This window comes from Nycticebus coucang, chromosome 16 (genome assembly GCF_027406575.1).
Source record: "Nycticebus coucang isolate mNycCou1 chromosome 16, mNycCou1.pri, whole genome shotgun sequence".
Lineage (NCBI taxonomy): Eukaryota > Metazoa > Chordata > Mammalia > Primates > Lorisidae > Nycticebus > Nycticebus coucang.
In genome coordinates this window covers 18,118,129-18,140,308 of record NC_069795.1, presented here as the reverse complement: position 1 = coordinate 18,140,308, position 22,180 = coordinate 18,118,129, and the positions used below count along the sequence as shown (strand labels likewise).

The 22,180-nt window shown below is 41.9% G+C and overlaps 1 protein-coding gene across 1 annotated transcript in view; it reads right to left on the bottom strand.

Annotated features, from left to right (window-relative positions):
- Positions 1-12,364, bottom strand: part of ADAMTS5 (ADAM metallopeptidase with thrombospondin type 1 motif 5) — a 49,195-nt gene extending 36,831 nt beyond the window's left edge. Inside the window, exon 1 of the mRNA XM_053565628.1 lies at positions 11,179-12,364. Within this exon, the coding sequence (XP_053421603.1) occupies positions 11,179-12,282 (1,104 nt within the window). The 5' untranslated portion in view covers positions 12,283-12,364. The remainder of the gene's footprint in view (positions 1-11,178) is intronic.
- Between the last annotated feature and the right edge of the window lie 9,816 nt (positions 12,365-22,180).

The window sequence follows — 22,180 nt, the reverse complement described above, 5'->3', positions numbered from 1 at the left end:
GCCCGCCACAACGCCCGGCTATTTTTTTGTTGCAGTTTGGCCGAGGCTGGGTTTGAACCCGCCACCCTCGGCATATAGGGCCGGTGCCCTACTCACTGAGCCACAGGCGCCGCCCCGGAGGTGAATGAATTCTAATGTCTGACAAGACCTCCTTTTCTACTTATTCAGTGAAAATCTGAGATAAAATGTATCTTTGTCATATCAAAGATGGCTCTTTTTCTGCAGGATCAATATTTGTCACCATTGTGCGATGAGTAATGCAATGGGAGATTTAGTGAAATGAAAGGATTGCAAGAGTGTGCAGAGAGTCACCGGGTGCTTTTGTCGTGTGGTGTTGGGCAGAATATAAATTCTAATTCAAAAATATACCTGAGATGGTCTACAAGATCAACAAAGATTTGACAGGAAGGTGACATTGTGCCATTCACCAGGTGTGACCTTTTAGATGGCTATAAATGTAGCAGAGTTTGTGATTTATCATGGAATTTAGAAATACTAATAGTACCTGAGATCTATTCTTCAGGACAGAGAAGGGAAATAAAGAGCAAGCAAATTCTGATGCATTGAAAAGCAAATGCCCAGAAAACAGCGTGGCTTGGAAAAATGCCAGGGCTCGGTACTGAGTGGTGAAAATGAATCAGGCCGATGACATCTACAGAACATTTCATCCCAACAAAACTGAATACACATACTTCTTATAAGCTCATGGAACATACTCCAAAATTGATCACATCTTAGGTCACAAGTCTAAACTCAGTAAATTTAAGGGAATAGAAATTATTCCTTGCACCTTCTCAGACCACTATGGTCAATAAAAGTTGAACTCAGTAACAACAGGAATCTGCATACCCATACATAAACATAGAAGTTAAATAACCTTATGTTGAGTGATAGCTGGGTCAGAGATGAGATTAAGAAGGAAATTGCCAAATTTCTGGAATGAAATGACAATGAAGACACGAATTTTCAGAACCTCTGGGATACCGCAAAGGCAGTCCTAAGAGGGAAATTTATAGCACTGCAAGTCTTCCTCAAGAGAACGGAAAGAAAGGAAGTTAACAACTTAATGGGACATCTCAAGCAATTGGAAAAGGAAGAACATTCCAACCCCAAACCCTGTAGAAGAAAAGAAATAACCAAAATTAGAGCAGAATTAAATGAAATTGAAAACAAAAGAATTATACAACAGATCAATAAATCAAAAAGTTGATTTTTTGAAAAGCTCAATAAAATAGATAAACCCTTGGCTAACCTAATCAGAGAAAAAAGAGTAAAATCTCCAATTTCTTCAATCAGAAGTGACAAAGACGAAATAACAAAAGACTCCTCAGAAATTCAAAAAATCCTTAATGAATATTACAAGAAAATTTATTCTCAGAAATATGAAAATCTGAAGGAAATTGACCAAAACTTGGAAGCACGTCACCTTCCAAGATGTAGCCAGATCAAGTGGAAATGTTGAACAGGCCAATATCAAGTTCTGAAATAGCATTAACCATACGAAATCTCCCTAAAAAGAAAAGCCCAGGACCAGATGGCTTCACGTGAGAATTCAACCAAACCTTTATTTTTTTTTCACCATACACTGGTTTTATAGACCATTTAACACATTTTCATCACACTGGCTAACATAGCCTTCCTGGCATTTTCTTAGTTATTGTGTTAAGACATTTACATTCTACATTTACTAAGTTTCACACATACCCTTGTAAGATGCACCGCAGGTGTAATCCCACCAATCACCCTCCCTCCGCCCCATCCCCCCTCCCTTTGCTGCCTTTTCCCCTTCCCCCTTCCCCCTATTCTTAGATTATAACTGGGTTATAGCTTTCATGTGAAAGCCATAAATTAGTTTCATAGTAGGGCTGAGTACATTGGATACTTTTTCTTCCATTCTTGAGATACTTTACTAAGAAGAATATGTTCCAGCTCCACCCATGTAAACATGAAAGAGGTAAAGTCTCCATCTTTCTTTAAGGCTGCATACTATTCCATGGTGTACATATACCACAATTTATTAATCCATTCGTGGATTGATAGACATTTGGGCTTTTTCCATGACATAGCAATTATGAATTGGGCTGCAATAAACATTTTGGTACAAATATATTTTTTATGATGTGATTTTTGGTATTCTGGGTATATGCCTAGTAGAGGAATTATAGGATTGAATGGCAGATCTATTTTTAGATTTCTAAGTGTTCTCCAAACATCTTTGCAAAAGGAATGTATTAATTTGCATTCCCACCAGCAGTGTAGAAGTGTTCCCTTTTCTTCACATCCACGCCAACATCTCTGGTCTTGGGACTTTGTGATATGGGCTAATCTTACTGGAGTTAGATGATATCTTAAAGTAGTTTTGATTTGCATTTCTCTGATGATTAAAGATGATGAGCATTTTTTCTTATGTCTGTAGGCTGTGTGCCTGTCTTCTTCAGAGAAGTTTCTCTTCAAGTCCCTTGCCCAGCCTGCGATGGGATCACTGGTTCTTTTCTTGCTTATATGTTTGAGTTCTCTGTGAATTCTGGTTATTAAACCTTTGTCGGAAACATAACCTGCAAATACCTTCTCCCATTCTGATGGCTGTTTGCTTGCTTTACTTACTGTGTTCTTAGCTGTGCAGAAGCTTTTTAGTTTGATCAGGTCTCAGTGTTGTATTTTTGAGCTGCTTCAATTGCCCGTGGGTTCCTCCTCATAAAATACTCGCCCAGACCGATTTCCTCAAGGGCTTTCCCTGCACTCTCTTCCAGTACGTTTATAGTTTCATGTCTTAAGTTTAAATCTTTAATCCAGTGAGAGTCTATCTTAGTTAATGGTGAAAGCTGTGGGTCCAGTTTCAGTCTTCTACAGGTCAGCAGTCAGTTCACCCAGCACCATTTCTGAATAGGGAATCTTTTCCCCACTGAATGTTTTTAATTGGCTTGTCAAAGATCAAATAATGGTAAATAGCTGGATTCATCTCTTGGTTCTCTATTTTGTTCCAGATATCTTCTTCTCTGTTTTTGTGCCAGTACCATGCTGTTTTGATCACTATCGACTTATAGTATAGTGTCAGGTCTGGTAGTGTGATTCCTCCTGCTTTGTTTTTATTTCTGAGTAATGTCTTGGCTTGACAAAGGTTTAATAACCAGAATCCACAGAAAACTCAAACGTATAAGCATGTCACAAGACCAGAGATGTTGGCATGGATGTGAAGAAAAGGGAACACTTCTACACTGCTGGTGGGAAGGCAAATTAATACATTCCTTTTGGAAAGATGTTTGGAGAACACTTAGAGATCTAGAAATAGATCTGCCATTCAATGCTATAATTCCTCTACTAGGTATACCCAGAAGACCAAAAATCACATGATAACAAAGATATTTGTACTAGAATGTTTATTGCAGCTCAATTTGTAATTGCTATGTCATGGAAAAAGCCCAAGTGCCCATCGATCCACAAATGGTTTAATAAATTGTGGTATATGTACACCATGGAACATTATGCAGCCTTAAAGAAAGATGGAGACTTTACCTCTTTCATGTTTACATGGATGGAGCTGGAACATATTCTTCTTAGTAAAGTATCTCAAGAATGGAAGAAAAAATATCCAATGTACTTAGCCCTACTATGAAACTAATTTATGGCTTTCACATGAAAGCTATAACCCAGTTATAACCTAAGAATAGGGGGAAGGGGAAGAGGAAGTGGAGGGAGGGGGGAGGATGGGCAGAGGGAGGGTGATTGGTGGGATTACACCTGCGGTGCATCTTACAAGGGTACATGTGAAACTTAGTAAATGTGGAATATAAATGTCTTAACACAATGACTAAGAAAATGCCAGGAAGGCTATGTTAACCAGTATGATGAAAATGTGTCAAACTGTTTATAGAACCAGTGTATGGTGCCCCATGATCGCATTAATGTACACAGCTATGATTTAATAATAAAAAATAATAAAAAAAATGTACAAAATGAAAAAATCAATAAGAGTTGACGACTATCTTGACTTGACTAAGAGATCGGTCTCCTATGTGGCATCAATATGTTAAGGAAAAGATCTGGAGGAAACACAAATTCTAGGAAGGGTAGATATTGAAACTATAGCAGTAGCAGCCAAAGGTAAGAAATAATACCTTATAAGAGTGAAATAATAGCAATTTCGGCTTCTATAGATATCATCTCCTGGAAAGGGCCAGTAAAGAACTCAAGGGAAGGGCATGCATGTGGTTTAACAAGGCTTGAGTTGTCTACCCATCTGTCAGCACAATTTGTAGTGAACAGAGATTAGTGATGGAAGAATGAATCTAGTGTAGTACATATTTTAATCATAAGTATCACACACACGCACCATCATGCATATTTGTGAGCTGTCGTTTGCCTTCCTGCCTACCCACACAGCAATCCTCCAAATCCAAGGAGTCTTATTTTTAGACTTTAGCAAGGACTATGTTAATTGGAACTCTTGGGTCACCATTCCAAAGGCCTGTGTTATACGATCTCTGTCCTTGTCTCTGGATACAACTAAGTAATACCAAACATATAGGACCCAGCCAGGTTAGGAGCCAGATGCATTTATTTCCAAAACAATTGCTGTGTGCCCACAATCATCGAGATACTGTGCTAAGTGCTGACACCATAGCAGACAGACAAAATATGACCTGATTCAAAGTCTTAAGCAGGATCATGACCTAGTGAGCAAAACATCTATGTCGAGAAGGAAGCAGATGTGACGCGAATGTGGTATGAATGGATTGTTGAAGGAGAACGGAAGAAGGACTGATAAACTCCCCTTGAGGGAATCAGTTAAGGTGTCTGAGCAGGGGTGACTGAATCTCATAGTGTGGGAGGAAAGGTATTCTAACAAGGAAAGTGGAAACCTCACAGGATGATAAAAGGCAAAGGTTTTTTAGGGGGAACAATGGAGATGTTGTTGTGAAGGACTAGTAGAGGAAGCTGGAAAGACAGTCTGAGCCCAAACTTCGAAAATAGGAAATTTCCTCTGACAAAAGTGAGGAAAGAACAGGAAGAGACAGAGAAAGTAGGAGATTGAGTGGCGTGGGTGACTGGAAAAGTCAGTTTGTAAAATGCGAATGGAAGCTAGATAGAAATGTGACTGAAAGGTAAGTTGCGTTTTAACTCCAACTCCATTAGCAAGAAGCATTGTGTAAGTCATTTATACGCTTTGCCACCAACATAAGCACTTTGGACCAGATGATGTCTAGGGCTTGTTCCAGCCACACATTGATATGAACGGAAAAAGTTTCAATTCATACCTGAAGAAATTAATGTTCAGGTGCATGAAGGGTCCATGCTCAAGCTAGAGCATAAGGAAGCTGAAATTCTAACCTGTGTTGACACACTCCCAGTTCCTGAGCTTCTCTATGAGATTATCCTTGACGTTAAACTTATCTTTTACATTCATGACTGGCACTTGATCAACCAAACTTCCTTTTTTGAAGAAAATGAAGAACAGCATGATCTCTGTGGTATGTTTGGAAAAACTCAATAATTTAGAAGCATATTAAATACACACAATGCACTGGAAAGATATTCTAGAAAATAAGAAAGTGGGAGTTCCGGATAAGAACCTAGTGCTATCGTTAACATCGCTCTCGCTCCCTCCTCCCTCCACACACATTTAATCAATCACTATTAAGTCACTGTAGTTGGCCTCTATAGCTCATTCTTTCCATTATTCCTTCCTGTCTGGAATATCACCTGAGAGTTTTAACTGGTCCCTTCACCTCCTGTAACTTCCCTGTCCACACACCACAGTCAGTTACCTTCTTAGAGAACAGATCATATAAGATTTCTCTATTCTTCCCCACTAACCTCTGCCTGGCCTTCAAAACCTTGCACAATGCAGCTTGCTTCCACTGCACATTCCTTCTACTATTTCCTGCATGGCTCATGAATAATTTTGCCCACAAACCTGAGCCCAAAACATTCCTTTTGCTAGAAAAAATTAATTCACTCACATCCACCTCTTTTTAACATTTCTTGACTTGATCCCTGTTCCTTAATTCCTAATGCCACGGCTTTAGTTCATACCACCTAGAGCTGCCCTTTGAAGATTACTGAAATAGCCTACAAAGGCTCATGGAGGAGCTGCTACTTCAACTACTTAGACCAGAAGGCTCACTGCAGAACACATCTTTGGTCACTGATATTTCCCCACTAATGTTCTTTCCTTTGATTTCCACTGCATTTAGTTCACAATGTAAGCTTCTTAATGATGCTATTGACCGAATTGTGTTTAACATCAGGAAAACTCAGATAAATGCCCTAAATTCTTAAGTTGAAGCCCTAACCTTGAATGTGACTACATTTGAAGGCAGGGCCTATAAGAAAGTAAATAAGGTAAAAGGTACTAAGGGTGGGGCTCTGGTCAGAATTATGAGAAATAACACTGAGAAGCGCTTTCCCTCTCTTCGTCTCCGTGCTCGTGTACCCAGGCAAGGCCTTGTGCACCCACAGTGTGAAGGTAGCTGTCTACAAGTCAGGCAGAGAGCCCTCCCCAGAAACAGAGTTGGCTAAAACCTTGACCCTGGACTTTCCAGCTCCAGAACTGTAGAAAATATGTACCTGTTATTAAAGCCACATATTCTATACTTTGTTTTGTTGTTATGGTAGTTGAGGCAGAAGAATACACATGGTGTGTGTATGTATATATATATATATATATATATTTCTTCTATCCTCTGGTTGTTATTGTCTTGTCCAGACTAACCTGCTGCCATTCCACTGCTGCTGGGTATATGATAGTTGGGCGAATGTCTTCAATACCTTTCTTCTCCTGACACGTTTAGAAAACTCTTACTCTTTCTTTAAAATTGAACTCAGAATAGGTCACAACCTTCTTATGTATGTCCATAATATCTTATGACCACGTCTCTCATAAAAGTCATCATGCTTTATAGCAATTATCTATTTCCTTGTTTGTTTCCAGGAATAAATTCTTAGGAAAGGGGATAATTCTTAAACTTCTGAATCCCTCTCTGTTAGAAACATGTTGGCCTTTTAAACATATTAGTTAAAATATTTTCAGTTTAGAGAGCACTAGACAGGTTGATCTCTGCCTGTGTCACTTACCAGCCGTTACTCTAAAAGACTATCTCTATTTCTCGTCACATGAATTTCATATCTGTCAAATTAAAATAATGATATGATGATTGTAGATTGTTGAGTTACTTACAACTATCATAAAATATTTAATGGCCAGAGATAGTACATAAGAACGCTCAATAACAGACAGTTGAATCCAAATCAAATCTATTTATCTTTTGAGGACCAATTCAATTCTACATTTACAATAAGGCTTGGAGAAAGATTCATATGCAGAATCAATTGTTCTTCCCCTCTTTCCTTGCACAGATTTTGTTGATTTTTGTTGTAACAGCTCCATTACAGCATTTATCTGTGTTTTCCTGAAGTTAAAGAAATGCAGGCATGGATCTGCTTCGTCTCTGCAGGATAAGCCCAGTAGGCAGGGACTAGGTGCCTAAATCAGTGCCGCACACATAGGAGGTGCATGTAGACATGTGCTGAATAAGGGAGACACAACAACATAATAGCTCCTGTTCATTGTGGTGCACTGTCTCTAATGGACTTTATATTTTCCAGACTATTCCAATACAGTTCATTATAAAATATCAACTGGAGCTGCTCAATATGCTCAATAACTCCACATTTCTGAGTTATTTAGGCTTTTATTGATTTGGATTGACCTATAAGCTATGATGTCTTGGTAGGGGTTTGCTTTAGAACTTACATGGGATTTGAACTGAAACATGTGACTGAATTAGTCCAGCTAGCCAATAAGAAAAACATATCCATCTTCCTCTTCCAAGTTCTGGTCTCCCTCTACTGCCCCTATTGTCATACCCTAACAAGGAACCAGATGGTGAAGAAGTGCTCTACTCAAGAGTCTCAGCTCCAGCATCATACAGCAGAAAGGAGAAGAGAGGTTTAGGTGAGAGATGATGGGCTCCTAACTGGCAGGCTGATAGTTAATGAAAGCAAATGAATCTTCTATGTTACACAGACTTTTAGCTAGTTCCATTTCAATCCATAGCTTTCCATCTAGGAAGGTCAGACTTTCATTGGTCTTGTGCAGGGAAGTAAGGATGTTAAACAATTTCTAATTTCGTTAACAAGCAGGTAGGCTTTTGTTTCTGAAGAGTGAATGGTCTACAAAATGAGTTGAAGAGTCTGTCTTTCAGTGAATTATTTTAAAATAAAAGAGGAAGTCAGGGACAAGAAAAGGATTCTGGAAAGAAAAATGAAATCCTGCTGAGATTGGATTTCTACTGTTTGGTGGCAGGAGTGGTGTGAATTCCAGCATGAGTGCCACTCCAAAACGAAAACAGTTTCCATGTCAGGAAATTGACTGGTGCTAACTCTCTCAAAGTAGAATAGTACTGGAGTGCTGGGTATAGTCCTGGCAGTGAAGTGTGTTAGGTTGATAGATGAATTACTAGCACTATTCTGTGGACTCCTAGAGAGAATATTCAAGGGGGCCTCAGCTAGTAAACAGGGGTAGAAAACATATCCTCACACATTTGCTTCATGCTTGGAAAACAAGCAATTTAGGAAAAGACATCTGGACACAAAATCTGAACAGGACTCAGAGCCCATCAAAACATGCATTTGATGGCTTGGCGTCTGGTTACTAAGCAACATACCTCTTACATTCAAAACAGAGTTGTAAAAGTGGAATCCTGGTGCCAACTCTGGGTATTTTTCATTAAAAAAGAAATAACTAGGAAAGTTTTGCTTTAGGCCTTAGGATATTTGATGTTGATGAGATAAAAGAGATCAGATCATCTCTCCAATTATTAGGCAGAGATTAATTTTAACTTTGAAGAACTCTCAGTGAATGCTACATGAGGGTCTCGAAATATTTTCCTCAGCCCCCTATTAATAGCACTCTTTAAATTAGGTACATATATTCATAATACTCATACTTTTCAAATATTCAGTTCTTCCATAATTAGTTGTCTATACTAGAATGCCAACCACAAATGAGATGCGCTTTACTAAAAGTATGCTTCTGCTTGGCAAGGAGGCCTGGGAGGGCCCATGTAAAATATTTTCCATGTGTAGACTAGTTTGAAAAAATCTGGATCATTATAATACTTATTAAAATTAAGACAGACCATTAATTTATTTCTCCTTTGCTGCTATCTACTTAAAACATGCTGATAAGTTTTAGAGTTTGGAAAATGGGAATTGTTAACTATCCAAACAAGAAATAAATCCAGGAAAAAAACAAGAGACTGATAGTTTAGAACCACTGACTATTTTTTAGGGAGTGGGGAAAAAGTTAAGAAAATCATGGCAGGGGGTAGAGAGTAATGAACCACCCATTAATTAGTATGAATTTTAAAATTATGTAATGAGTATTTGTATTAAAAAATAAAGGCACAGTATTAAAATGACCTACTCTTTGGAGCAGTATGCCTAAAAAAGTATTTTTTCCTCTTTCTTTTGAGAGCCTCCTTCCATAAATTCTCCAAAGGCTCCTTCTTGGCAGCCTCTTGTGATGTAGCAAGGCAAGAAAACCCAGGCATGGAAAGTTGCTCACAGAAAAAAAGGGGGGGAAAAAAAACCTTGGAAACAAAATAATAAAAGGATAATTTTACAGAACTTCACTTCATAGAGAAGGCTACAAAATGAGTGTTCTACAGTTTCAAAGATTAATGCTGTGCAGAGGAATTAAAGGATGGCTTCCAGAAGATCACTTAATGAGGGGAAAGATTTTCCGTTGTGCACAGTGCTGAGCACTGCCTGGCTCCCCCTAAGCTGCAGCCCTTCACTGCCTTGTTTACCTGTGGCTTACATTTATGTCCACCCTTGAACCACAAGTGTTTCTCTACTCCAAATTTATCAACACTTTTCCTTCATACCAGGGGTGCTATAGTAAAAAATAGAAGAATTGGGTAGTGAAGCTGTCTGATTCTGAAGTCTCCTGCAATCCATCATTCAATTTCCTGTCCTTGTTCTGTTTGCTTCATTTCATACCATGACTTATACAATACTTCCAAGTTTGTAATTCGTCATCTCTTCTGGTCTCAAACACTTAAGAATGAGCTTTCAAAAGTCTAATTCTTACCAGGCATCTGAGAGGCAGCGACTTAAAACTGCCAGTCTGAGGAAAGTTGTGAAAACTGGGGCTCAGAAATATGTGCAAACCAATCCAGACTTTTTGTGGAAATGTCACACTAAGGTGGTGGTCTGATCACTGTGTAAACAGATACTGTGTTCCTCCCAGAGCCTCTGGGCCTGTAAGGATCTATTTCTTTCCTGTCCTGTAACCATCTTTCTTAAGAGAGAGAAATCCTGGGAAAACATTCCTTCCCCCTGTCTTGACTTTTTGCCCAGACCTCCTGCACTGGGGCTTCAGAAACACATTCATCCAAAACCCAAATATGAGAACTGTATGTGACCTTTCCTTCCTTCCTTGGTGTGGACTTGGCATGGACAGAGATGTGACAGATTGGTCAACCACGCAAAGGAGTGCTTAAGCAACCTCGCCGGTTTATATCCTCGCTGATGGGGTTTCTACATGCTCTGGTCCCTCTTTCCTTCCCAGGAATGGAGGTTCCAAGGTGGACATGTAAGAACTCCATTAGTGATGCAGATTGCAAAAGGAGTCCTGGGGCAAGTCTTCCCTCCATTTGGGTAGCAAAGGCATTCAAGGGATAAAGATTTGGCATTTACAAAAGAAGGTCATAAGTTAAAAAAGTGAGCCCTATGAATGACCCATCAAGCAATTTCTATGAGGTCAGGCAGTTATACTTTTGGTTTCACTGGAAAGCTGAACACTTGTGTGTCCCATGAAAATCTTGCTTTCCCTTTTTTTCTCATTTAATTATTACATTTTCCCAAGCATTCTAGGGCCTTCTTACCAGGTTTATGTGCTTTTGCCACCGTGTCTCAGACTGGATGACATCCAGCATTATTGATTGCTGTCTGATTGTCTAAGCAGGTCTACTTATTTAAGGCAAAAACTGCTGCTAGGACTAAGCTGAGTCCAAAGCAGAGTTGACAGCTGTCTGGGTTTCCTACAAGAAGCAGTTAAACAAATCCATAGTGGCAGGTGGCTGGTGGGAGAAGCAAAGCCATCAGCAAGATGGCCCCTTCCAACAACCTCCTTTTCCCAGTGCTGGGACCACACGTACCAGCTGGACCTACCTCCCGTGTAAACAGGATGGCTGCATCGTAGTGTTCCTCGTGGTCATCTCCCAGCTGGTTATGCTGGTGCTGCCACTTGCAGAAGTTCTTGAGTGTAGTGGCTGCATTCTTGCTCACTTCCAGGCTCTTGTCCTTGTCGCCTAGCACCACCACCTTCACCACGGCCAGGCGGATGTGGTTCTCGATACTGGCGTGGCTGTACAGCCGATTGGCGATGGAAGCCAGAGTCATCAGGTAATGCTGCAGGCCCCGACCATACATCCGCGCCATGGACGCGTCAGCCACCAGGAGCAGCTCCACCTGGCGGGCCCGGGAGATGGAGCGGCGCCGACGCCGCCACCACGTCTGCGGTCCTGGGTCCCGGGCGGGCGAGGTAGTGGACTGGTCCAGGAGCCGCGGGGCCAGCTCTGTCCGTCGACGTGGGCTGCCGTGCACCAGGGGACGTTCTCGGGGTCCTAGTGGGGACGCCGGGGTCTCGCAGCTGGCGCGCGGCGGCAGGGCCTCGAACCTGAAGCCCTCGCGGGTGTAGAGGTGGAGGATTCGCGCGGATCCATCCCCGTACACGCGCCCGTTTTCCGCGTTGGCCCAGGGCCCGCGCAACAGCGGCTTTAGGGTGTAGCGCGCGTGCTTGACCGCGAAGAAGCCGTCGAGACCCCCACAGAGGTCAAAGACAGCCAGGGAGCGGGGGCTACCGTCCACCGTGCCCCTATAGAAGCAGTGGCTTCGGTGGCGCCAGGACGCGCTGGGCCCGCCTCCTGAAGGCACAAAGCCAGCGGCGCCCACCGAACCATCCCGCTCCAGGTCCAGGAGGAACCTCCGGCCGCCCGCGTAGACGAGGTAGCCCACCTTGCCGCCGCCTGAGTAGAGCTGATCGATGTTCTGCACTAGCCCACTGCTCCTGCGCCGTTGCGCCAGGGGGTGCGGATGACCTGGAGGCTCGGCCAGCTCCTGCGCCTCCTCCCCCTGTAGCCGGCTGGGCTGGGCGGCCGCTGCAGCAGACTGAGGCTGCCGGGCTTTATCCTGGGCAGGTGCGGCGGCGGGGCCGGCTGCGGCCAGGGACAGGCGGAACGCGCAGAGCAGCAGGGACGCCCACCCGAGCAGCATAGTGCGCTGCCCGCGGGGAGGGGCTGCGCGACTGGGACTTTATGGGTATTTGTTATTCGCTAGGGAAGTTGCCGGGGCGGGGATGGGGCTCGCGAGCGCCACACACACACACACACACACACACGCTTGCAAGGCTGAGTCAAGTGTCGGAGGGAGGGGGAATGGGCAGCAGCGCCAGCCTGTCCGGGCCTCGGTGCCAGCGTGCGAACTTTTCTTTGTTGGTTTGGAGAATGTTTGGATTCGTGCTCCAGAGAGAGGAGAAAAAAAAAAAAAGAAAAGAAGAACGCCAGGTTGTGGAGATTCAGCAAATACGGGGAAAAGAGAAAAAACCCAAACGCAGCCACGATCGCTGCTCCAAGAAAAGTAAGAAAGGCACCGCGCACCCGGCTGGCAACTGGTGCGCCCGGCCGGCCGCCCCCCTGCGGCTGGGGACTTGCTGGCTGCCGAGGTTCCAAGCTCCGGGCCCGCTTCCTTTCTTATTTTGTGGGTTTCTTTGGCTCTGCTAGAACCAGAAGGAAGGGAAGAAAGAGAGGGGAAAAAGCCATAAAAAGTAAAACAAAATCGCAGGGCGCGGCCTGCGGCGAGCTGGTGAAGCGGCGCGTCGGTGTCCCTCCGGCTGAGGTGTCTTCCTGCCCGCGGTCATCCCCAGTCGGCCGCTGCGAGCGCCGAGAGCAGCGCGAGCGCTGTGAAGATGCGAGGAGGTGGAACAATGAATTTATAGCGGCATGCCATCCTGCAATGGCAATTTCAACAATTCGTCACTGCACGCTGCCTCTTAAAGGGAGAGCTTTCCCCACCACTCCCACCCTTCCCCGTCCGCGCCTAATCAGATGGGGGAGGGCAAAAGGGAGGGTGATGGAGGAAAGGGAGAGGAGAAAGGAAGAAGGGACCCGGACCTGGCGAGGTGGAAGGAGGGACAAGGGAGGGACCAAAGGCAAGGGAGAAAAAAGTATTTGGGCAAGAAAAACAGAAGATTTCCTTGGCCTTATTTAAAGCCACAGCGACTCCGGGTCTGTCTGATATTACACAACCAATTGGGTTTGGTTAACCTCGGCTTACCTCATGTCCTGTAGGGGTGTTTTGGTGTGTTTTTAAAGTTATTGAGACATTTCAAGTCTCTCCCTGCCTCCTTCTCGCCTGCCTTTCTCGCCCTGGGTAGGAAGTTCCTGCCGCAAGTTTTTCCTCTTTGCGAGCCAGTGCGCTCCCCCCACCCCCGCAGACCCTGCAACTCCATCCTCCGGCCAGGGCTTCCAGCTTCTCCCGGTACCGGGTTTCCTTCTTCCCGATTCCCCAGCCTGGTGACTAACCTCTCCCGGCCACCAGCTGAGCGGCTGGGCTGCGGAAAAGCGGAGGGCGCTTCCTGGCGCGCTCTTGTGTCCCAGGGCAAGGCTGCCCACTGGCTGGGAACTCCGAGGCGCCGTGTGCGTACGACAGCCGGCTCCCCTGTTTCTCAAGCGCGCCTTTAGTCCGTGCCACGATCCGTCACTTAGTCCTGGCCCACTGGAATGGGCTAAGGGAGGGCAGGAGAGAGTTAACTCCTGAAGGGAATTCTGTCAAGGCCACCTCCCCAAAATTTTAAAATTTTGTGCTTTCTCTTTTTCTTCCTTCTAAATGACAATTAAGTGACAAACAGCCATAACTGTTTTGGTCTGTCCTAGGACAACAATTCACCACCATAGTCTTTGCCTTAGGGTCGTTCTCTGAAGACTTGAGGGAAGGAAGGTTGGGCTGATTGGTACACCAGTGGCGTTGTCATGGCTACTCATTTGCTCCATCCTATTGTGTCCTTTAATTATCGATTCTAAGAAGGAAGGAGAACCCGGGGAGTTTCCAACCTGGTAATGGTTATAAGATCTGGTACTGTAGGGGCAAGAGCGCCCCCTCCAATCATTCTTCAGGCTAATTAATTAATGTGCCAGTGAAAAATGAATCCCGTGTAATTAGCACGTCCTCATCTTTTTCTACGTTTAACTTTGCTGGTGCAGAGGATTGCCAGGTGGGGGGTCTCGTGGTCTTCAAGCAGTTCATTTTTATCAGGGAGGGAACCATGAGGGTCTAGGCCTGACGTGAGGTCCTCAACATCTGGAAGGAATTCCAGAATTGTCCAGCAACAAGGCCCATTGTTGCTGGACTCCATCCTGGAGTCACTTGAGAGACAGAGTCAAAGAAGTCCTCACATCTTGTTCTCATTTATAAATTATCTTTGGGGTCCCGGAGACACCCAACGGCCCCTGGATTTTAAAATACGCCAGGCCATGGAGGAAGTTGCCGTTATTTTTTAATTTCGCAATGCCTCAGTGGTGGAATTAAGTGGTCAGTTAGGGTCAGGGCATAAAAGAGAAGGGCATAGGTTCCTGCAGTCTTCTCTGTCCCCCCAGTAGAGCCTAGGCGACCACTCTCTCTCCAGTGGTCATTGCCTTGAAATGGCTGATAGCAAACTTTATTATTTATTTTTTACCAGTTCCAGTGTGTGTGTGTGTGTGTGCGCGCGCGCGGGGGTGGGGGGGTGGGAGGGGGGAACGTCCTGTATTTGTCACTTAATGACATTTCCAGAACAACCTTGATTCAATAAGTTTAACTATTTCATCATTGTTCATCTTAAAGGATCATTTTGATAGAGAGGCATTTTAGGTGACAGTGGTTCAAATTTATTAATTAGAGTTCTTTTCATTCACAGATGTCTCATTTGGAATTTAAAAAAATTCCAAATGAATTTTCTTCTTAATGAAGCATTTATGCTCTTTTAAGAACACTGTGCTTCTCACATGGAGCCCGTATCTAACTTTGGCCTTTATATTTAATTTCATAATGCCATTTGTACTCAGATCATGCAAATTTTGATAAATACATTGAAGAACAGGATAAAAAGTGATACAGTTCCAAATGTTAACATCAAGTGCTAAATACTAACTAGAACCAAATATTCAAAAGGAATTTTAATAATTCAGCTTTGAAATATAATGAGTAAATTCTTAAATACTCAGACCATTTCTATTTGCCTTGCATATAGCTTGTTTTGTTTTATTTTATTTAAAAAGTAACTTGAATAATTTAGAAGGTTCATTTGGTTGTGTTTTTAAAATATTATGCTGGTGGATTAGGATGAGATATGTTCCAGAGAGAAAAATGTCTGTCGGTCCAAAGAAGTCCTTTGCACTGGATGAAAATAGCTAAAGTTTTTTATTGTAGAAAGACAAAATATATTAATAATCATGCCTAGTTTGACTAATTGCTATACTGCTTCATTATGTTAAGTAACCATTTTATTTGTGTATATTTAATGATAAATTTCTACTGCATTTATGGAATGTATGATCCCAAATGCAACTGACATATAATTTTAACATTTCCTGAAAGGAAGACTGACTTTCTATTCCAGTATGTTACAAGTTGGACGTTATTTTGGAGATTATCTAGATTACACCTTCTTCTATCTGACAATGAGGAAGACCTAGAGGCTGAAGTGGCCTGCCTGTGGATAAAAAGCTAACTGGTGGCAGAATCTCCTGAAACTTAAAGGGTGCAGAGAAAGGCGTATATTTACTATTCTAGCTTTGTGCTCCACCTAGAAGACCTTTAAAAATCTACCAAGTTTACCAAATATCTGTCCAGGGCCTACTGCGTAGTGCTTTGTGTGGCTTTCTAGAAGCACGTGAAGATGGATGAAGTATGATGGATGTTCTCAGGCAACTCAGTTCAGAGATGGAGCCAATTATACCTATAGATATTTGGAATACGAACTGGAAACTACAAATATATAGAGAAAAAAAAGCAAGAGAACAGCTCCTGCAGGTGCTGTGAGCCCAGTGTTTCTGGTACAGCTTCACTCCATAGGATTTGTGTATCCTTGTAAGTAGGATTTTCTCAAATTTCCATTTGCTAAAGTGTCATTTCCTTCTCTCTCCTCAAACTATGACTTTAATACTAAGAGTGAGGAAATATCTGACAGTAAAATATTCCCTTCCAGCCAAACACCTGTTCTGTACCTCCCAAGGAGCAATCTCAGTTTCTCAACTCCGTGTTTTTCTTTCCCACATCAAGATTCTCGCCCCAGTCCATGCTGTGTCTGGAGCCCTCTTAGTACCATCTCTTTGGCAGGACGATGCATGGACTCTTTTATCAGCTATTGCTCCATTACTGCTTGGAGCCATTTATGAAAGATTCTGGGTGAGCTTTTTCTTCCAGTTCCCCTTAGCTTTGCAAGTTCTACTTCTTTGGGAGCAGAGAAAGGACTGTATTTACTATTCTGGCTTTGATACCAATCCAAGTTTTTAGAGCGTGAAGCTACATCTGAACAGTCCTTCTTTCCTCCTTTCCAAGCCCTTCCTCCCTCCCCTTTTCCTCCCATGGCCCACAGTGGTGGAACATGCATCTTGCTGCATCAATTCTCATACACGTTAGCACATATAACATGTCAGCACGCCTGTGCCTGACATGTACTTATTCTAATCACTGATTCTGATGGGTGAATAGAAAGTTCTAATCAGAGCTTGAATAATAGGACAGGGGATTAGACTATCAGCCCTTCTTCCCTCAGAAACAAACTTTCTTGAGCCCTGCATTGCAGAGGTTTTTCTTTTTTTCTTTAAGAAAGCTTACTGCACGTATGATAAAACTTGAAAGCATTTTCTCCATCTGATTAGGACATATAGATAACATATGCTTCAGAGTTTAAATTTAACATTATAAAAAGTAATTTTTTGGAATAGCTAGATTTTCACTTTTCTTATTCACAGAAATTTTATACTGTGTTAAAGTCTTCAAGTGAAAAATGTACATATGTATTATTTAAGACATATAGGTGTTATCTGTAAAGTAATACCGACAAGTCGCTTTTTATGCTGACCAGCTGTGAAATGTTGTTTTAGCTTTTGTCACACAATTACGCACATATTACTTGCTTTTATGAGTTACCTACCTTCCTTTTTTTTCTTTTTTACTTGATTTTCCAGAAATCATCTCAAAATCAAACCTTATAGGAAACACATGGAAAATTCCGCATTTCCAGCTGAGAGTAATTTGAAACATTCGAGGTTCTTCCCTCCCCGCCCCTGAGGAGGGCAAATTTCAAACAAATATTTCAAATTACTTAATGGGTTGTAGTTATAGTTGTAATGGTAGTAGGAATTGTTACTTAATGGTCTTACAATTATCTTTTTTAAAAGTTAGTGTTACATCTTAATATTGCTTTATTCAAGCTCCAGAATCATAATATTTCTAGAAACTATTCATTATTTCCATATTATTTGTATTTGCACTATTCTGGTTAAGAAGCTGAAGTTAGTTTAAACCAAGCTGATAACGATCAATGGTTACTGACTTACATGGCCCTAGAGAGTTGAAAACAGTAGCTTCCCAGTCAATGTGATTCCCTCCTGCCATCATGGCCAATGGAAGAGATATACAACATCATTTGTCATGACTTCCCGTGGACTATTACATGCCTCTTTAACACACACCTGTCCTAGTTCTGTAGTAACAAGTGGAAGGGCAGATATCTGGGGTGCAATCCTAGCCAGGAGAATAAAGACATTGCTGTTTTTACTCCCATTTACCTAGGAGGTGTCACATTTCTTATATCCTTGCTTCCCCACTTCTCAGTCCTATTGGAAACAGAAAGTGACCATGTACCTTAAATGAAAATTTGATTCTACGTCCCAGGAAACAACCCCCTTAAAGGAGTTCTCCATTCCCTCCCGCTTTTCTTTTTCCAGCAGGTACAATCTGGACCTATTAGACACTCCCCTTTCCCCACCAACTGAAATGTGCCTGGATCATAACAAAATTACCATCTTTGTCCTTCAAGAATAAGAATATGAACTTGAGAGGAAGAGGAAATGGGTTTTGACTGATTTACAGTTCAGGGAACCAACCTTTCCCCGTGGTTTCCTGTGTGGTTCTTCCCAGGAGCCTCATTCTCACTTTTGCTGCTCTTTTTCTCTCATCTCAGGACCCTCTTTGAAGACATCTATACCCTTTCTGGTTCATGTTGGTGATGAACCAAGATTCCTTTATCCTTCAGGGATTGGACAGAGGGCATCAGAATCTTTTGAGAATGGAGGTGGATAGGAAAGAAAGAGGCTGTGGTGTGGGTCATTTGCCAGAGTTAGCCTATGCTCAAAATCATCCTCCAGGGAGAGTTTTCACCAGATCTAGCCAGAAAGGTTATCAGACCCTTCATAGCCCAAGTCATTTTGGGACCAAGTTGTTCAGATAATTCTGTTGAATGATAACTGAAAGACTTCCTTTGACTCATAACTTGATGGCATTAATTACCACTAGCTGGCTGTAAATTACTAAGCACATGTTTGTAATGTAGTGTGTACTCTCTAGTCCCGCAGGTGTCCTCAAACTTTTTAAACCATTGGAGGGCCAGACTATTGTTAAAAACAAAACAAAACAAAACAAAAACACAACTATGAACAAATTCCTATGTACACTGCACATATCTTATTTTGAAGTAAAAAAACAAAACAGGAATAAATACAGTCACACCACCTAATGTGGCCCATGGGCCACAGTTTGAGGACCCCTGCAGGGTGTTTTCCTGCATCTCAGATCCACATTTCTTTCTGACAAGCTTTAAAAATCAAATAAACAGGGCGGGTGCCTGTGGCTCAAGGAGTAGGGTGCGGTCCCATATACCGGGGGGTGGCAGGTTCAAGCCTGGCCCCAGCCTAAACTGCAAAAAAAAAAAAAAAAAAAGAAAGAAAAATGAAAAATCAAATAAACAATTATTTCAATTATCTGTTACCTTATTGAATCTTTTTTCTTTTAGAACATTCTAATGGTGCATATTAAACATAAAAACAGTGGCAGTATTAACAGAATGAAACAGTGGCCGGTATGACACAGAGAAAATCTCTCATGTATATATCACAGCTAATCACAGCATAATTTTCAGAGAATTTATTAATAACTGTAAAAATATTGCTGGTAGTTAGATGACTAAAGGGTAAACTAACCAGACCAAAATGTCTGCTAGTTTTCAGCCAATCAGTTTGCCCTCTAAAAAATGCAAAACAATGTCTTGAGACGCTAATGTTTTTCTTCCCCTATCCTCTCTGTATCATAAATCTTATTTTTGCTTTTGATTGTTGACAAGAGTTTAATGGTTGGGTTCATCCCACGTGAGTGAACTTTTTGTTTGCTAAAGATAATGTCTCAGAATTATTTTTGGTCTTCCTCTCTCTTTCTTTTCTTTCTTTCTTTTTTTTTTTTGCAGTTTTTGGCCCAGGGCTGGGTTTGAACCTGCCACCTCTGTATATGGGGCCAGTGCCCTACTCCTTTAAGCCACAGGCGGCACCCCCTCTCTCTTTCTTCTTTACACAGTCTCTCTCTCTTACTCTCTCCCTCCCTCACTCTCTCCCTCCCTCATGGAATGTATGTTTTATGAAATCAGGACACCCTATAGTTGTCTTGATCATCATTCTATCTCCAGATTCTAGCTAAGTACTTGGCAAATAGGAGGTATGAATCAAATACACGTTAAAGAAGCAAAGCATACATATAAACTTTTTTTAAATATGAATGTAGGTGTGTGTTTACATTTGCCTATTGCCTTTCTTTACTGTCTTTTATTCTCATAATAAGAACACACCTTTTCGGAGAAACCCAATATTCATGTGGTTTTGTTTCTTTTTTTCAAGACAGAGTCTCACCTTGTCACCCTTGGTAGAGTGCCATGGCATCATCGATCACAGCAACCTCCAACTTCTGGGCTGAAGCGATTCTCTTGCCTCAGACTCCTGTAGCTGGGACCATAGGCGCCTGGCTATTTTTTAGAGACGAGGTCTCACTCTGGCTCAGGTTGGTCTCCAACCTGTGAGCTCAGGCAATACATCTACCTCCTAAGTGCTGGGATTATAGGCGTGAGCCACCCAATTCATGTGTTTTATAGAAAACTGGCCCTTTTCCCTCAGATCTGGACATGAGGTACAAAACCTGGCGCCTAGAGTGCCCCTTACACCTGGCCAGAGCAACTGGTTCTGGGAAGGCTTTGCCTATTGGAGTCCCACTTAGAACATTTACTTAAACCATTAGCTGAATTTGCTTTTTTTCCTGGGACACAAAGGTCGAAGGGCCATGTATTAAAAAAGAAAGCTTAGCTGCTATGAAAAAGACCTTTAACTTTTCAGTGGTTTCATACAAAGTACATTTTTTTGCTCATGTCACTGTTCACTGAGGGCTTAGCCAGCACTGTGCTGCCCTGGGCAGTCACTCAGGAACTCAGCCTTGTTTTATGCTGTGATCCTGCCCCGGCCTTAACCTGCTGCCTCTAAAGCTGATAGAGAAAGGAATGAGAGATAGAGAAGGCCCTCCCTCCCTTACTTGCCTTTCCTAGAAGGGGCATATTTCTAGTCCATATGGCAGAAATAACCATGTGGCCTCCCCCAGATGTCAGAGTGAGGGCCGGAAGCTGGGGAAGATAGAGCAGCTGTAAGTCAAGAAAAAGAAAGAAGGAGAAAGAACATTGATTTTTTCAATGTTTTTGGCAATCAACACTGCTGATTGCCATTTTATCTTAAAGATGCCATCAAATGGGGAAAGACTAAAAATAAAGTCAAGCAGATGTGAGAAAGGGAGAAAATAAGAAGGAAAGAGAAGAAAAAAGGGAGAGAGAAGATAAATCACCAAAAGTATTAACTCCAGCCATTTCAATAAAACCACCCAAACTATAGACTTTGGCAATTTCAATAAAATCCTTATTTCTGCCACCTATAACAGAAAGAACCTGGATGAACATAACGTTTGCCACGTTATGTCTAGCCCCCAGTCCAGGGCCTTACATATGGTAGACAATCTAAATGTTTTTGGAAACAAAGTGCAAAAGAATGAAACTGTGCACTAAAATACAGCATGTCCAGAAAGTCACCCCTCAGTCACCATACAGAAGGAAAATGAGAAATTTTAGTTAAATGCATCTTTACTTACAAAATATTCATTACAAAATTTTACAAAATATCCTCCACATGTTGGCTACCTCTTTGTACAATTTAGCAACATTTTCCCATTTTCCCTAGACATGGTGACATTAGGGGTGACTGCTTGGACACCCTATAGTCTAATGTCAACTAACAAGCTTATCTCCAGTATTAGTCCTTATTTTACCAGTAAGAATCTGATACTAATTCTATTATTATATTTTTTGTTATTTTGTTCTATTTCAATTACATGTGGATGTCTCATATTGGGTCTGTCAACAGCTTTTTATCTGGGTTAATATGCTAAGTGCAGAATTTTTGCATTTATGATTAATTAAAACTGAGGTTTTTGATTATGTTTCTATTATTCCAAGCCTGCTTAATCTCATTAGAGATTCCAAATATCTGTAAAATCCTGGAACATAAGGACATCTTACACTTCTCCAGCGTGTACTCTGAAAAGATGGCTGACTGACCTGCCTCTGTGCCTGACTGTCCAGTGAAGAAAAATACTAATCACTGTGGTTAGAGGAAACTGCCAGGCTGAACAGGATAACAAAATTCTTGGACCAATCTATGAGGCACAGGAGTAAAAAGATGGTCTATGTGCTAACTTTTCTATATGGTTGAGCATAGACTTCCAAAACCAATAATAAGCCAAAAATGCTCAAGTTTATATCCCAATCTAGGCACCCACTGTCATCCTGGAGAAGTCATCTCTGTTTGCCTGTTTCTTCCTCTGTAAAAGAGTAACAATAGCAACACGTACTTCCTTGGGTTTTAATGAATGTTAAGAGTTTAAATATGGGGAAAGTACCAGTTGCATAGCAAATGAATAATAAAGTTAGGATTATTATTTTTATTAATTAACCCCTACAACAGTGGAGGATTTTGTTTTAAATCTTTCATGCTCATGTAAATTTTCCCTTGAAAAATTTATCTCTGACTTTGTCCTGATTAGGAGCTTTTGGAAG